We start from the raw sequence: 18,198 nt of genomic DNA, 5'->3' as shown, positions 1-18,198 counted from the left end.
TGGAAAGTGCAACAACAACAATAATGAACAGAGCTGTAAAAAAATTAAATACAAAATATGGAACACTTCCCTTTCAGTCAACGCCAAGTCCAAGGCTGGGGCTGAATTTACTGAGATAGGCTCATGGTTGCCGTGGTGGTACTAAAATCTTGAGCTGCACTTATATCCATACCCTGGTGTGGATACTGAATCTCCAACTAATATAAATGTAACTTGTAAATTCTTGTAAAACAAAACTAATATAATGCAGGGCCTCCCACATCAAAGCTGCTTTAAGGCCCATTTTGTACATTGCACATTAACAAAAGCAGGGTTATCACAGAGTGTACATTCACTAGGCAGTGAATTTTCTATAGGCAATCATTTAGTTACAGAAATATTTTTCTATACTTTTTTTCCAACAGCCCAACATGTCCTCTTGGACCTACCAGATTTATACCAGTAAAAGAGCTGGCACAGATCCAAGTAGGCCCATCGGGGACCAGAGAGTGGTGGAGGTAAGTAAAAAATGTACTTACTTATTTTGCTACAGCTGCCCAAGCCCCAGCCAGCCCATGGCATGCAGCAGAGGCTGTGTTGGCATCACTGCACCTAGCAGGCCAGGCAAGGATAGGATTGGGCCATGAATGTGTTAGGGCTCTGGAGTGTGTAAAATTATGGACTGCCACAACAACTGTGTTTCTGGGTGCACTGTGAAGAATGTGAGAAGGGGAGAAAAATCCCTCCTTGCCACCTCTGCTGCTGCTCTCACCTGTTGACAGATGAGTGAATTCTAGGGGGAGTGTGCTTTGGGAGGGTGAAGCGCTGACAGGGTGGGCTGGTGGGGTGTCACGGGGTGGGGCAAGTCCCTTTCCCTTTAAGATGGTTTAGGCTGGGTGTTGGTTAACCAGGTGTAGGGTATTAATAACTTAAAGAATAAAACCTGGGTTTGGGTGCCTGAAAGCAGAGAGCAGGGAGCTTACAGCTAGTATATTGGAAGCAATACGGAGACTTGTAAGATGGTAGTTTTAGCCTCTTTTTAGGTAAGATCTTTCTTGTTTTTAAAGCTATTCTGTTGCATGTAGATATGTTTTTATGGAGCAATTGAAGCTCCCTTAAAGCTTTAATAAAAATCTTTTATTTAAAACATTGGGTGCAGTGATTGACCAGGGGCATGTATGATAATGGGACCTGGGGCTTGGAGTAAGCAAAAATAAATAAGCATTGCTCTTGAGGGTGGTGGAGGAGGCTGGTTTGGGGGTCTGGCTGGTTTGGCTGGTTTGGGGGTCTCCCTTGGTCCTTCCCTACCCCAGGGGTGTTACATGGGGTTGTAATTTCCTCAACATAGAATTGTCTTGGGAATGATCCCATTTCATCCTGCTTTTCCTGAGAAGTCAAATAATTTCCAAGCTAATCTGCGAGATATGGCCCACTCATCACTAAAAATAATACACCAAATCCACACCAGAGCCACCATCTTTGCCTCTCTCTGTTTCTACAGAGGGTTTCAGAAATCTCAACGGATTTTCCTTTTTTGTATTTTATCTCTTTTCCAGTGGAACTTTTATCAAAGTCGATTTTTCTCTCTTCTGCCCCTTCTCCAGCTTTGCCTTGCATTGATTTTCCATGCTGGGTGACACTTGCTGAGCTACAGTTGTCCAACCAGACCAGGACTGGACAGCAGAAGAATGTCCATGAGGCAATATTAATGCTGCAGAGGAAACAGTTCTTTTCATAAAACTAGAATTTTTTTGGGGGGGGGGCAGGTTCAATATGACTACTTGGCAGTAGGTTCATGACAAAGAAAAAACATAGTTCTTCACACAAAACACAGATCACTTATGGAATTCATGCCTAATTGAGAAGTCTGTTGTGTTTTCATCACAAAGGTCCCCTGAGCCAATCAAGGATAAGGTCTTTGTGATGTCAGAAGTTTTTCCCAAGGAAAAACTAGGTCTTGTCCAGAAACTGCCACAGCAGCTTTTGGTCTTTGGTTACAAGGCAGCATCATATTTGTGCTTGTGATGGACATGCCATACCATGACTTTGTTGCAGGACTGGAGCAGCTCTTGTTTTTGTTCTCTTCACCATCTGGGATTTCAGGTTGCTTTACCACTCTTGGGTAAGGGAAAAGCCTCAGTGTGGGAGGAAAGATGAATCCTGTTCTGACTTAGGGGTCTCCCTGAAGGATCTGTCAATAACTCCCCCAAGGAAGAGGAACCGAACTTGCTCACTAGTGTTCTCTTCTGAATGTAAGAACTAGCCTTTTGGCCTAGACCTCAGGTTCAAACCCTAGGACTGTTCACACATGTAAGTGAATGAAGAAGGGCCTGACAGGTGGAATCCCTAACAGTCAATGACTAACACCTGTCTCCCTGCTTCACCCCGTTAACTGGGTGTGAACAGGGAAAAGGTAGCTCACATCGCCACCACCCAAATTCAGAGCCTACATGGATGACAGCCTCCTTGAGAAAACCTCCCCCAAATCTGGGGAATCCCCTAAAAATCAAGCAGCAGCAGAATGTGTGATGCAGTCTATAACTGAAAAATAAAATAATGAAACGAAGACCAGATATCCTGCCCCCTCACATGAACTCAATGTTTTATTCTTTTCCTGTTTATCTAACAGGTTCATGGCTCCACAATCAGGCACTCAACAAAGAATGTGGACTTGTGAGCAGCCTCTCTATAAGTCAGGAGGCCTCATGGGAAATGAAAGTTACTCCAGTTTTTTTGCTTTCTCACATCAGTTCGCATGGTCCTTCATCTTGTCTTTGCAGCATTATTGATCTACTCCGTCATAAACTACAGCAACATGTTCTGCAGGATATACTGCAGGAAGAAGGCTGCCAAGAGGGAAGTAAGTGGCAGCCAGTGTCCCCTTTTGCTGTGCTCACAGAGAGCCACTGCCCCATAGTGTCAACCTTAGACCCACAGCTTTCCTTGTAGGTGTGGGGAATATGAGATCATAGAAGCACTTCAACCTGCTATGTTTTGGTTCCTTCTGTGGCTACATCAGCCCTGACATCACTTCCTATATTTGGAGAGATGAGCCCCATTTCACATGGCATAGATTATGGATTCTTTGAGTGCATTATTCACTTGGAGGCAGTCTGCCTGCAATGCTCAGTTCTGCTTCATTTCTACTTATCAGTGTGATGGAGTGCCTGGCATACCTTTGTGTCCACTAGGTGCCAATCTCGTTTGTCAAAAACATCCTTGGACTCACTTTTTGAACAGCACTTTGTCTTTGGTAGGCAATGAAATCCCAAGCTGATCAGGAAGCCCACCTTCTCCACTGGAAGATGCAGCTGGACATCTTAAGTACCTTCTCAGACCCTCTGGAGCTGGGCTAAAGAAGAATCACCTTGAAGTCATGACCCACCACATCATCAAATTTAATATTAGAGACATTTCAAAGGCATGTGGGGGTGCCCAACCCCTGAGTCAGACACCTGGGAAGAGCAGATCTGCCATTTGTCCATCTTCAAAGCATCATTGAAGCACACCCAGGTCCGGACACACACACACACACACACACAATACAGATGCAGAAACCGTGGATATGGGGAAACTCTTCAAATACTGAAGCACAACCCACACACCCCCTACTTGCCCATTCCATTATCTTGGTTTTACTGTTTCTTCCTTAAACAAAGCAAAATCCTTGCTGAACTGAAGAGCGACATAGAGTCAACAAGCCTGCACACTACAGCAGAAGAAACAGAGGTGTGAAGCCACTGAGGCAAGTGCCCCACCTCTGGGAAGAACCCAGAAGTGACATCACATATCAAGTAATATTGTAACGTCATTGCCCTGGGTGCCAGGACAGTGTGTTATGCCTTTGTAGGAGACTGAGGGCACAATCCTAACCCACTTTCCAACACTGACATAAGGGCAATGCAGCTCTTAGGTAAGGGAACAAGTATTCTCTTACCCAGTTGGGTGAGTGGAGGCCCACCCAACTGCAGGATGCAGCACATGCCCCATTGGCACAACTATGCCAGTGCTGGAAAGTTTGTTAGGATTGGTGCATAAGAGCCCAATCCAGAGCTCTTCGGTGCTGGTGGTATGAGCATATTGCTGATGCTGGGTGTTGCAAATGTGCCGTAAAGCACGTCTGCGGCACCTAGAGAGGAGGGGCCCCGGCGCTGGGAAGGCGTCAGTTGGCGCTGAGCCTCAGCACCACTTAGAGGCCCAGTTGGCGCTCCAGCAGTGCCAGCCAGCAGTAGGTATTATTAGAATGGGGGGAGGCAGGGAGTGGGCAGAATGGGGTGGGGGAGGGTGGGACAGATGGAGGAAGCAGGGCGGAAGGGGGGCGGGACCAGCAGAGTGCTGCTGTGCTGGATCCTGAACTCTGTCAGGCCTTCTGGTCCAACATGGAGTCTCTCAATCCTGTGCCAGCAAAATAGCCTGTGCAGACTTGAGAAGCCCCACTGCGGGGCTTGGGACTTTCTATGGGAGAAGGGGACGAAAGTCCTCTTTCCCCAAGGAGATCTCCAGTGGCTGCCATGGTGCCGAAGGTGCTGCGGTAGCTGCTTTTAGGACTGGGTCCTAATTCAATATTAATGGGAAGCACTTCCCATTAACATTGACTGTTAATGTTCAGTCAGGCTCCATCTAGCATGCAGGCTGGCAGTTGCTCTTCATTTCAACAACAATTTTGGTTTGTTTATGGAAGAAACACTAGTGGTTCCAGTGCTAGTATACAAAAACTGAATGGAATCAGCACAGGGAGTGCTGGCCTCCCTCAATCCATGGATAACTGAATCTGTGGGTACCTGATTCACAGAAACAGAGACTCACATGAATAGAGGCCTGTGTTTTGTGTGTGTGTGTCTTATCCATTCAGCCATGTCCAACTCTTGGTGACTTTATAGGTGAGAGCTCTCCATGCTACCCTGTCAAGCACAGCTTCTTTCAATTGTTGGACAATTCAATGGCTCAATTGTAATCTTTTTTATTTGTTTTGCTGGTATCAGGCCAGTGCATTCTTTGCCTGCCCCTTCTTCTCGTTCTACTGGTAGTTCCTAACATCGACTTCTCTAGGGAATTTACACACATGATATGTTTTATGTATGTTGTGGTATTGATCTTAAAATAAAAAAAAAGTTATTGCATGTTTCCAGTTGCATTTATTGCAGTTGCATTTTTACATGAGTTAAAAAAAAACTAATCTGTATAAAACTGTGCCCTTCAAAGGTCAGTACAGTGCCCTTTGAGGTCTGTGCCCAAGGCAGCTGCGTGGTTGTCCTAATGATAGCACTGATCCTGATCACACCTGTGCACATCTTTCCTCAGTTGTGCAGGCGCAGCACATTTTCAGCTCGGGAGCACCTGATAAGGGGCAAGGAAATAAACAATAGAAAAACACTCTCTGCAATCCAGGGCTTTCGTCATGGTGGAAGCCATGCCAGTTCCTTTTTCTGCACTGCCAGTCAACCTCTGGCAGGCTTCCTGACTCTGTAGGAATCTCAGGAGCCTTGTAGCAAACAGTGCAGGTGCTTTCCTCTGAGGCTTTGCCTCTTTGAAGGTAGAAAACTAACCACTGTGCCCCTATCATTGGGAGTTCTTCCTATGATCTGCAGCTCTAGTTTTCAACCAAGGAAACACTTTTTGATAGGATGTATTTCCCAACCCTGGTTTTTTGCAAGGATGTTTCTCCAGAATAAAATGAAGCTGGGGTATCATTGCTGCAACCCACTGACCAAATCAATCACTGTGCACAATGTATCAGCCAGCACTCAATACATGCCTCTGCTTCTCTCACGAAGGCCTCCAAAAGGAATTTTATCATGGGGTACAAAGTTTCTTTTGGGCTCCTTTCCAAAGGGGGTGGGGATGAAACACAGCAGGGGAGGATGGTGACAAGGGTGGGCAAAACAGGGGTGAGGAGGGGCAAACAGGACTGAGGCAAGGTGGTAACAGCCAGAAAAGTCTTTGGAGCCTAAGACTGCTGGGCTTCCCAATGCAGAACTCAGGCCTGCCTGCCTGCCTGGTGGCATCAGCAGCTAGATTTACTAATATGGAAAACCAAACACACTCCTAAGTCTCTCTAAATTATTTTAAATATAGAAAATCATTGCAGAAAATTAGCATCTCGTATTTAGGCACACATCAGAATGGAAAGTATCCTGTTTGCACCAAAATATACTTTTGCAACAGCTGTAGCCCAGCAGCTGTGACCCTGAGCTCCTATACTGTCTTTCATGGCAAGTGGATCTACATGTCAAAGAGCTATTGTAGCAGGCCAGTTTCCTCCCAGATATGACACTGTGTTAAAGAGTGTAATGTATGCATTCCTTGGACCAGCACATATGGCTTTTGGTAGCAGCAGCAACTGTGCACTCAACATCCCACGTGGGCAGCAATTCCAGGTGAGATAGGAAAATTTAAGATCCCAGGAAATTTCTGGGCCCTCTTTTTGACTGGACCCAGGTACAAATTACCTCCTTCACCCCCTCTCATGCACCCTTACTGAAGCCCCCCAACACCAGTTGTTGGGAGCCTTCCAATGCCATGCCAGAGAGCACTCCAGCCAGCCCAGGCAGGGACTGTTGGACAGCAAGGCAGGTGGAATACCAGCCGAATCCCAATCTTGTCTCACTTGTTCAGCATCACACAAAGACACTGAAACCTGGGACCACTGAACAAGACACCTGCCTGTATCATGATGGACTTTCATGACTCCACCTCCCTGGCCTTGCAGCCACAACTGCTGCAGTACCTGGAAGCCTGGGGGACAAAGCTGGTAACAGGTTCCATGGGCTGGCCTGGGACCAAATATAGGTAACTACCACCCTGAAGATGACAACCCAAGTGGCAGGTTTCATCTGGGCTGGAGATGGTTTTTCCCTGCTTCTTCTGAAGTAGCAGTGAGCAAAATTTCACTAAATTTTCTCTCATAGCTCTGTCTTTCATACAAAATTATCCAGAGACAAGAGAGCTACAACACATACCAATATCAAAATATAGAAGAATTGCATCTAAATGGTGCTATAAAGATACAGTAGTTTTTATTTCCTAGAAACACGAAGCATTTGTAACAGTGACCCCAGGGATATTTTCTTCTTTCCTTCCACTTTTTCAAAAGAAAGCAAGCTTTTCCATATATCTGGTGTCTCTACCATGTTACACAGGTTGTGATTTCAATAGGTTCAGGGTCTGAATATATGTCTAACTACTACTGTATACAGTATAGACAAGTTGGAAAGACAATAGCAGATAGTTAGGATTTTATAGGCTCTTAAAAACTCAGTCCAATCCTATCCATACTTTCCTGAAAGTAAGCCCCATTGACCCTAATGGGACTTACTTCTGAGTAGACATGCATAGGATTGGGCTGTCAGTTACCACAAATGTTTTGTAAATTGAAGGTGAAAACTGTGCAACTTTAATCAAATTTCACTCCGAAAACTGGATGAATGTCATTTCTTAAAAAAATTCTTGCAGAAAGACAGATATATAATTGGGCAGCTGTTGAAATATGTGCAGCATGTTTCTACAAAGTATTACAGAGTTATTCCTAATCAAAATACAAAACAATTGGGGCAGCAATCCTATCTATACTGATTTGGTAGAAAGTCTCACTGAAATGAGCAGGGCTTCTTTCTGCGTAAATACACAGGCCTGTACAGCAAAACAGGGGCAGTCCAACCTGATCTGGTGCTGCTGATGATTACGTAAAATGATTACGTAAGATTACGTAAGATGATTATGGGGCTGGGGCACCTTCCTTATGAGGAAAGGCTACGGCGTTTGGGCCTCTTCAGCCTAGAAAAGAGACGCTGAAGGGGGGACATGATTGAGACATACAAAATTATGCAGGGGATGGACAGAGTGGCTAGGGAGATGCTCTTTACACTCTCACATAATACCAGAACCAGGGGACATCCACTAAAATTGAGTGTTGGGCGGGTTAGGACAGACAAAAGAAAATATTTCTTTACTCAGCGTGTGGTTGGTCTGTGGAACTCCTTGCCACAGGATGTGGTGCTGGTGTCTAGCCTAGACGCCTTTAAAAGGGGATTGGACATGTTTCTGGAGGAAAAATCCATTACGGGGAACAAGCCATGATGTGTATGCGCAACCTCCAGATTTTAGAAATCGGTTATGTCAGAATGCCAGATGCAAGGGAGGGCACCAGGATGAGGTCTCTTGTTATCTGGTGTGCTCCCTGGGGCATTTGGTGGGCCACTGTGAGCTATAGGAAGCTGGACTAGATGGGCCTATGGCCTGATCCAGTGGGGCTGTTCTTATGTTGCTGCCACCTTCCCAAAACCCAGAATCAAACAAAATGACACTTATTTAGCTTCTTCCACGTTTGATATTTGATAAAACAGGAAGTGTGGGTCATCCTGGGAATACTTAGGGGCTGTAAGGAAGGAATGAGGGGGTAGGGAAGTGGATCTCTGCTGTCTTCACCCACTTAAAAAAAAAATATGCAGGCAACAATGTTTCCCTACCCATTCATCCTTCTCCTTCCTTGGACAGTCTCTTTAAGTTTAAAAGTTTGAAGAGACCAATGGTGGTCTGGAGAGAAGTGATGGCAGAATGTGGGCGAAGCAGCTACCTACAACTCAATGCAATCTGCGTTGTTCACTTTGTGGAGGCACCAGCCCTGGCCCAAGGTACCATATCTTTTGACCTATCTAGGGCAGTGTTTCTCAAACTGGGTCAGGCCCACTTGGTGGGTCGTGAGCCAATTTCAGGTGGGTCCCCATTATTTCAATATTTTATTTTTAATATATTAGACTTGATGTGACCATGGCATGTGACTGCCTTTGGGAAAATGTTACAGACCTGTACTGTTAACAAGTTACTATGTATATTCTTTTAACAATGATAATCAATGGGACTTACTCCTGGGTAAGTGTGGGTAGGATTGCATCCTAGGATTGTTAAAAATTTTCCTGCTTGATGATGTCACTTCTGGTCATGACATCACTTCCGGTGGGTCCTGACAGATTCTCATTCTGAAAAGTGGGTCCCAGTGCTAAATGTTTGAGAACCACTGATCTAGGGTATTTTTAGGAGACTGTCTGGGGAAGCACCTACCTGAGGCCTCTGCAACCTGTCTTATAGCCCATGCTGTTTCAGTCAGGGTGACAGGAGAAAAGGGTGGGGCAGGATCACAACCCACCTGTATATAAACAGGACGGCTTTTTAGAGTGTGTGAAAAGCATGAGCTTTGGAGCTCTGCCCATTAAGTTAAGCCTTCTACTAATGTTTGTCGTGTCACGTCACTTGTCTTGCTGCTGGGCTGCAGATGTCTGGGGGTTCCACAAGTACCATTAAAGTACTACCAAAGTACTACATTAAAGTACATTAAAGTACTACCACTGGTAGTATCCATGCTACTGGTTGAGAAACACTGACTTAGATGGAACAGCCACCACTATGGCCTTTGAGTGCTGTGATTTGACTGGGCTCCACATTGCCCATAAAAAGTGGTCAAAGTGAAGGTGGCTGTTCTCAGGTGGATGACTGAGTGACAGTGGGAAGGAGCTGCTGCCACTTCTGACTGCTCACTACCATCTCTCTCTGGACAGAGCAGACTGGGGTGACTGGGCTCAATCCCCAGTTACCGGGTCACCCAGAAGAGAAGTAGACGGCTCTTGCAGCTGCCCGAACTCCTTGGTTGCCCAGTCTGCTTCACAGAACACAGTCAGTGTAGGAGTTCGCTTTGTTTCACTGGTGCCCCTGAAGAAGTGTCTTTGGGAAAGGCACACAGCCTGTTCACTAAATCATGTCTTCAGTATGCCTTGAGTTCCCTCCTATTGAGTTCCCTCCTATTGCTTTGCTGCCCTATTTTTTTTCCACTGCATGGAGCAAACACTATCTCTATTCAGTCATCTGCTTCCTCTGGGCAGTGTGGTGGCCCCATTCCCAACTGCCTTTGCAGAGAGAAAGACAGTTACTCATTTGCCCACTTAGGTGAGTGGCAAATGTGGGTGGCAGGAGCCACTGCTCCACCCCTCTCTCTGTTGGGAGGAATGGGCTCCAATCCCATTTGCCAAGCCTCCCAGAGAGATCAGTCAGCCAGAAGAAGCTGCTCCTTGCAAATCACTGGGGGTGGGGGAAAGAAACAACCTTTGCAGCTCAACCACCTCTGGTTGAGATGGAGGATTTGACACAGCAGGGGATGAAGTGAAGGCAGAGGTGAGAAAGGCATCCCCCAGGAACCAGGTATGCCTAGTCTGTTTAAGTGGGACTTCCTTCCAAGTAAAGATGGCTAGTTTTGAGGTGTAAACCCAGGATGATGAAATTAGATGGACTGCAAATAAGCAGTATCCTGTGCATATCTACTCAGAGAAGTAAGGCTGCAATCCATCCACACTTTCTTGGAAGTAAGCCCATTATTGACTATAATGGAACTTACTTTTAAGTAGACATGCACAGGATTGGGCTCTAAGTCCCATTTGTTCAGTGAGACTGACAGCCCAATCCTATGCATGTCTACTAGTTAGTCAGTCAAGTTAGCACTCAAGTTAGTTCCATTAGACAATGGGGCTTACTCTCCGTTGTGAGGCTACAACGCTATCCACACTTTCCTGGGAGTGAGCCCCCCTGCCTGCAAGGGGTCCACTTCTGAGGAGACGCGCCGAGGCTCAGCGCAGAGCAGCGTCCCCGCTGGCGACGTCCACAGGGAGAGCGCGCGCCTCCCGGTCCTTGCGCGGCGGAGCGCCGGGGCTGGGAGGGCCTCCCAGCGCTGGCCTGACTCCGCCTGCACCACATGACTTCTCCTCCGTTGCCTGCAAACTTTTTCCTCCTCCTTGTCCCGTTGCGGCCGCGACTGGGGCTGGAAGATGGCGGCGCGGTAGGCTGCGGGCCGTGCGCATCCCTCTGCTCGCCTGCGCTCCGTGCGCCATGACGCGCTGGGTGCCCACCAAGCGCGAGGAGAAATACGGCGTGGGTGAGCGCTCCCCCTCCCCCTCATCCCGCCTGTTGCGCTTCTGCCGGCGGCACAACTTCCTCCCAAGTTGGCTTCCAGAGCGGCTGCGGCGTCTCCGCGCTGCTGCCCACCTCGCCTCTCCCGCGGGGTGCATTGTCTGCGAGCGGCCGCAGCCAGGAGGAGCCACCCGCCCCTGGTCCCCACCGTGGCCCCCCGGGAGCAGCGGCGGCTGCAGGGAAGGCACCGCGCTCCCATCTCTCCCAGAAAGGCCTGCCTGCGGCGGGAAGGGCGGGGTGCGGGCTGCGCACTCGCCCACGTTGGAAGGAGGCGCGCTTCCTCTCCAAGGAGCCTTTTCCTGCCCCCGGGCTGCCTCCCACCCGCCTGCCTGGACCCCGCAGGGGCTGATCCCACCCCAGGACTTGCCAAGCCACAGTCTCTGGGGCTCCCTCTTGCCCAATCCCATGAACGTCTACTCAGAAGCAAGGCCCACTGTGGTCAGTGGGGCTTACTCCCAGGAAAGTGTGGATAGGACTGCAGCCTTCGCTTTCAGCCCCACTATCAGCTTCTTGGTGATCCTTTCCAAAGAGAGCAGAAACTTTCACCCGGGAACCAGTTTCAGCCCCTGTTTTCTTGTCTTTGCCTCTGCTAAATCTCTCGTGTGTCTTGCAAAACGCTGGGTGAACTCCTGCATTTCATTGTTGGGCTGAAACCCCCCCCCCATCTCTTAATCCCAAATCCTCCAGCAAAAACTGAGCTAGATCCTTGTACCCTGTAGGCACTGCCTCTTCCCCTAGTCTTCCAACACTGGTGAAACTGAGTAAAATAAGGGCAGTCTCTTGATTAAACCAATTTCTGCCCAGCCCCAGGTGTACACATTTGATCCCTCTTGCATATACACAACGTTGGGCAAAAATGGTTTAAAGAAATGATAGTTGCTTACTTGAGTTGTGAGGAATGACGCCAGCCTGCTTTCACATCTGAATAAAACAATGGAAAGGAAGAAAAGGAAAAGAAGAACCATCTTTGTTTTTGGATGATGCAGCCATGTGTCACGTTTCAGAAGAGCATTGCCCTCCTGTGTGAGAGAGGGGAAGGAATACCTCTTCTAAGAAAACATCTGCCACCTGTGAATGTCTCTGTACTTAAATGAAAAGCAGAACTTGAAAAAAAGCTGCTCAGTTAACTGGGAGTACAATTTTGATCGATTAGATGGTTTTAAAATAGATGCATCTGATTGAAAATGCAGTGTTTAATTAGAATTGGTTGGTGAGTTTGAAAAACCAGATCCTTTTACGATTCTTGTGGTTGTGGAAAAGAACACTTCAGATATAACCTGTTCATTTTGAAGCACAAGTGAAGTTGCACTTTAACATGTTTTGCCTTTATTTTGTGGAAAAATGACATTTAAAATGAAGCAAAGTGAGAAAAGATCAGGGTACAGTGAAGTCCTGGTTATAGCAAGCCCTCCAGTATTTTGACAGATGAATAGATGAAAGTTCCTCTTCATGCATCCAGAAATAGGATTTGTCTTCCGCACCATGTAATGGAGATGGGAGTGTGCCGTTGCCCTTCATTGGTACTGAGGCTCTAACCCATGTGGGAATTGGGAAATACACAGTGGTTCCTTTCATGGATGTCCTCCTGGATGCTTTAGGATTTTTGAAGAGATTAGTTTGGAAATGTCAAGCTGAACACTGGTGAGGGAAAATCCTTAACATGGTAGGGGCCCTTCTAGTGTCAGTGTAACTGGGGTCACAGAGCAGGTGAAGTGTAGTCACAATAAGTGGTTTCTTCCCCTCCCCTCAGCAAAAGGGGGAAGGTGGTGGCAAAGTAGCTGAGGGGAAGGTTGGCCCTGTCTGGCTTGGCAGTGGAGAACGCTGGGATGAACGCCCAGAAGATGACAGTCCAAGGGCGTGGGTTTTGACTAGGGCAGGGATGCTTCCACTGCCACCATCACACTGCTGCTGTCCTCAGCGAAAAGCAGTGGGCAACGGCAGGACCCTCTGCCAGTGTACAGCAGACTGTTGGAGTTGTTCTGTGTCTGGTTTTGTTGTGGGTTGCGCTAGGACCAGAAACCCCATATCTGGAAGATGACAGTCCAGGGACAGACGTACCAGGCTCCTCTTCCTCCAACTAGGACCCCCTCCCAGTGTGACAGACTTTGCCTGATGTTTTGAGCGGTCAGTTGAAATTGGTGCTAGTCCCTGCCGCATTCTGCAGGTGGGCAGCATCAGTTGACGCACCCAGCAGGGAAGGCCACAGTGACTGTCTCAGCTCTCAACAGACCAGCAGACAGGCTTGCTGCTGCCAATGAGGGTGTGTGATGGGGCTCATCCCGCAGGAGGTGGTGGCTCACTTTGAGTGGTCACTTGAATCCACTGGAGAAGGAGGGGGGGGAGGAGAATGGTAAACTGGGGATGGTGAGTAGGGAAGCGGGGAAGGAAAGGATGGAACTGGTTTTGGGGGTGGGTAGAAGAGGCCTCAGGGCATAAAAGCAGACAAACGTGATGAAGATTTGGCTAGCAGCTGTGGACTTTTATGGATGCTGAGTGCATAGGTCCTACCGATGACCCTCTGGAGGAATAGGTACTTGTCACCAAATTGGCACCTGTCACTCTGGTTTATAGGAGGGCCTGCATGCTGCCTAACTCTCCCTCACCTATCTGAGATGCATCCGCTCTGCCTAGGTGAAACCCTTACAGAGAGGCCAATTGCCTTGTTTCCAGAGCAAGTGGCTGGAATGAAGTGGTGGTGGATGCCCTTCCAATGTGGAGCTTGCTATGTGACCCCCATAGATAAGTTTCAACTGGGCTTTTGCCATGCTACTGCTGCTGCTCTCTTTCTCTCAGTCGAGGGTTGCAATGCTATGGACACTGCTCTGGGAGTAAGTTCCATTGAATTTGGTGGAAACTTGGTTCTCAATAGACACGTGTGGTATTGCACTGCAGTATTCCAAGCAGACTGTGGTCTTGGTCTCACCTTTGATACTGTGTTAAGGATGCTAATATTGAGCTGGCCAAACTGGACAGCTGGTATGTAAGCAGGCTTCTGATTTTTGATTTTTCAATTAAAAGTGTCTGAAGGAGGCTGCCACTTTATGTGGAGGAATGGCAATGAGTAGAAGAGGGATTACTTAAACTTCTTTTCCCCTTGTCCACAGTAGAGTCTTGCTTTGCCCTTATAGTGATGTTGGAAAGATAACTGAGACTATGCCTGTTCAGTTCTTTGAATGTTCAAAAAGTGCTATATAAATGTTAGTGATTTGTCTGAAAGCAGTGTCCAGTGCTCTGTGCCTGCCAAATAAATCTTGATAAATTCCCAAGTCAATTACAGCCTGTCTTGCGCCTTTCATTTTATATATTCCTGTGTGATAATGATAGATGACTGGTGCAATAACTCTTGTGTAGGGTTTTGCAGAAGACCAAGGAGCTTTTTAATCATGATCATAGGTATGTAGGAATTACTTTCCATGAGCAAATCCTGCAGGGCTGGAGTAATATTTAAAAGACCCAACTGATTTTATGAGTCCCAGAGACAGAATTCATGCCCCCTTCGTGGGCGGTGGGTGGATGCTGTTTCTACACGGCAGCTGTGTGATGGGTTCATGCTTGCTTAGTTTGGAGAGTTAAGTGTTCTCCCAGCCCTGAGAGATCTGCACATGAAAAGTGATTCCCATACAGAACAACATTAACATTTAATGTTAAAAGCTATGGTAATATTTAAAAGGTCGCCAGTGAATTTGAAATATCTGTTTCTTCTGATGTACAAACCTTAGGAGTGTCTTCTGTTTTCTGCTGTTCTGTTCTCCTAGTCAGGCAATGCCACAAAATAATGCTGTGGAAGAACTGCTTGAAGAGTGATGTACCATGGTTTTGGGTGCAGGGGGATTGGAGACTCTGCTGTGAAAGGGTGGTTCTTCAAACTCTGCCATTGGAAATGATCTTGTCTTTATGATGGCTATGTGCCTTCTCCAGGTTCAGGGCCATTGTGCTTTTGAGTATTAGTTGCAGGGAAGTAACAGCAGGATTGAGTCATGACATCTCCTGCTTGTGGGCTTTCCAGTGGCATCTGATTGGTCACTATGGGAAGCAGGATGGTATGTACTAGAAGGTGTTTATCCTGGTCCAGTAGTGCTCTTCTTGTGTTCTATGGCTTGGGATGTTCTTTGCTACCCTTATTATCTTCTTGACTGAAGATCTTTTATGGATCCTAATTGCAGGAGCCTGGCTTAATGTACTCTTAACGTATCTCCTTAATATGCAGATATAACCACCTCATGTTTTACATGTGTTTGAGTTAGACATTTCTTGGAAAAAATGCTTGTTTAATATCAAAATCTAATTTATGCTTGTAAATGTTTGCAATAAAGCAGTCAAACTTCCTGCACGCTCCCGCGTATTTGGCTGGTGGTGTAGTCATGTCTTAATGTTAAAAGTATTTTTAATGTGCACGTTTTTGAGAGATAAGCTGCTTTTCAAAAATGTTACCCTTTCATAAAATTAGAGAGAGTTGTATTTCCTAGTCTTGTATATTACGGGTTTTAGCTAATCTATGAACCTTTTTAAGGTTAAAAATCTGTGAGTCCTCATTTCAGGAAGAGATAATTTCTATGATACTCTTTAACTTTGTATTACAGAGTGGGATTGAAGTTGCTTGCCTCTTATCAAGTGTACTCTGTATCTGTATAAAAACTTTCAGACTCTGACTTTAAGGTGTTTACTTCCATCCTGGTGAATAGTAGACCATTTCTTGAATGTTCTGGTTTTGAATGAAAACATTCTAAAGAGTGTCTTTTTCAGTTGTGTTCCCTTGCTAAAGAGCCTCAACCAGGTAATCGTTTTGCATCTTCTGAGGATAGTAAAAAAAAGTTACCATATCAGGGAAAGCGTTCATAAAGCAGCTTTATTTTACAAATACAAGGTGAAAATACCTTGTCAGGAGACTTTTCACGTGAATTTTTTTTAAATACAGAATTGAGTTGTCCAGGCCTGTTACTTAAGAACAATCTACATGTTTGCTTGCTTGTCTATTAAAAAAAAATTATACGTGGCTGTTCTATTCCTGCAGTGGCCACCAGGATAGCTTTACAATGACAGCGTATTACCTTAAATACATGGCTGATGCTGATATGCTTGTATTTTGCTTTCTAAATAGTAGCTACTGGCAGGGATGGTGGGACTGAAGCATGGAAAGAAAGACGTTTAACTCTGCCTCATCTCAGTCCATAGATCCCCCTCCCATGTTGTCCATTTGTGCCTGGAGAGAAGTTCCCCTCAGTGCTGTGATCTAGATTTTATGCTCACATGGCTGTCACCTGGAGAAGGAAAAAAAAAACACACACATTCACAACGAGTGCATTCTTAACCTAATTTGTAGATGGGTGAGCATGGGAAACAACATCATGTTGAATCAAACCATTGGTTCATTGAGGATGAACCAATGAACTGGCAGCATCTCTCCAGGATCTCTAGGACAGGGATTTCTGCCAGCCCTCCCTGCCTCCACAAAGAAACCTTGCTAAGGGTGAATCAGCATGGCTTCAGTAAGGGTAAATCTTGCCTCACAAACCTTTTAGAATTCTTTGAAAAGATCAACAGGCATGTGGATGTGGGAGAACCTGTGGATATTATATATCTGGATTTTCAGAAGGTGTTTGATATGGTCCCTCACAAAAGGCTGCTGAGGAAACTCCATAGTAAGGGAATTAGAGGGCAGGTCCTTTCCTGAATTAGGAACTGGTTGAGTATCAGGGAACAGAGAGTGGGTGTCAATGGACAATTTTCACAATGGAGAGGGATGAAAAGCGGTGTGCCCCAAGGACCTGTCCTGGGACTGGTGCTTTTCAACCTGTTCATAAATGACCTGGAGACAGGGTTAAGCAGTGAGGTGGCTAAGTTTGCGAACGATGCCAAACTTTTTTGAGTGGTGAAGACCAGAAGAGATTGTGAGGAGCTCCAGAAGGATCTCTCCAAACTGGCAGAATGGGCAGAAAAGTGGCATTTGCATTTCAGTGTAAGTAAGTGTAAAGTCATGCACATTGGGGCAAAAAATTCAAAATAGATAGGATAATGGGTTCTGAGCTGTCTGTGACAAATCAGAAGAGGGATCTTGGGGTGCTGGTGGACAATTCAGTGTCAACCCAGTGTGCGGTGATGGTAGTTAAGAAGGCCAATTCTGTGCTTGGGACCATTAGAAACGGTATTTAAAATAAAACGGCTAATATAATGCCGTTGTACAAATCGATGGTAAGGGCACACCTGGAGTATTGCAGCCACTTCTGGTTGCCACATCTCAAAAAGGACATAGTGGAAATGGAAAAGGTGCAAAAGAGAGCAACTAAGATGATTACGGGGCTGGGGCACCTTCCTTATGAGGAAAGGCTACGGCGTTTGGGCCTCTTCAGCCTAGAAAAGAGGCGCCTGAGGGGGGACATGATTGAGATATACAAATCTCAAATACAAAGTGGCTAAAACAATTACTGGGCTGGGGCACCTTCCTTATGAGGAAAGGCTACAGTGTTTGGGCCTATTCTTAGCCCCTGGGGGCTGGAGATAAGCCCTCAGTTTGGCTGTACTTGTCCTAAGAGGCGACTAAACAGCCACCGGGTAGATGGGACTCGTCAGCCTGGGAAGGCAGCTCATCTGAGAGAAGGAAAACTCTGATCCCAAACCTCCACTGCCTTGTGGCTACATCCAGTTATGGAAAAGGCTTCAGGCGTCAACCTCGAGGCAAAATCCGGAGCCGGAGTCCCTGAGGCAGTTCATGGCTGAACACAGTCACGTTCTGGCAACTCCTGCTGGAACCAACCGTATTTGCCTTTCCATTGGACCATTTCAGCGACGTGGAGAGGGGGGATTTGCTGCATGGGTAACAGCCTATCCTCCATACCTACTTTACCCAGGCTTCATGCACTGGAGAGGACATTCTGTTCCAGAACCACCATTCAGAGCGTGACACCATAGTCTTCCGAGACTGGAGGATGCCAACTCTTGGGGCTCCTCAGTCTAGAAAAGAGGCTCCTGAGGGGGGTCATGATTGAAACATACAAAATTATGCAGGGGATTGATAGAGTGGATAGAGAGATGCTCTTTTCCCTCTCACATAATTCCAAAACCAGGGGACATACACTAAAATTGAGTGTTGGGAGAGTTAGAAAATATTTCTTTATTCAGCGTGTAGTTGGTCTGTGGAACTCCTTGCCACAGTGTGTGGTGATGGCATCTGGCCTGGATACCTGTAAATGGGGATTGGGCAGATTTCTGGAGGAAAAGTCCATCACGGTTTACAAGCCATGATGTGTATGTGCAACCTCCTGATTTTAGAAG

The 18,198-nt window shown here is 46.5% G+C and overlaps 1 protein-coding gene across 5 annotated transcripts in view; it reads left to right on the top strand.

Moving 5' to 3' along the window:
* The first annotated feature begins 10,774 nt into the window (after nt 1–10,774).
* Nucleotides 10,775–18,198, top strand: part of DOCK1 (dedicator of cytokinesis 1) — a 484,421-nt gene continuing 476,997 nt past the window's right edge. For all 5 annotated transcript variants that reach the window (XM_066618882.1, XM_066618881.1, XM_066618883.1 and 2 more), the window contains exon 1: nt 10,775–10,894. In XM_066618882.1, the coding sequence (XP_066474979.1) occupies nt 10,849–10,894 (46 nt within the window). In that variant the 5' untranslated portion in view covers nt 10,775–10,848. The remainder of the gene's footprint in view (nt 10,895–18,198) is intronic.

This window comes from Tiliqua scincoides, chromosome 3 (assembly GCF_035046505.1).
Source record: "Tiliqua scincoides isolate rTilSci1 chromosome 3, rTilSci1.hap2, whole genome shotgun sequence".
NCBI classification, from domain to species: Eukaryota; Metazoa; Chordata; class Lepidosauria; order Squamata; family Scincidae; genus Tiliqua; species Tiliqua scincoides.
Note: the sequence above shows the minus strand (reverse complement) of the source record. Positions and strands in the feature narration are given on the sequence as shown.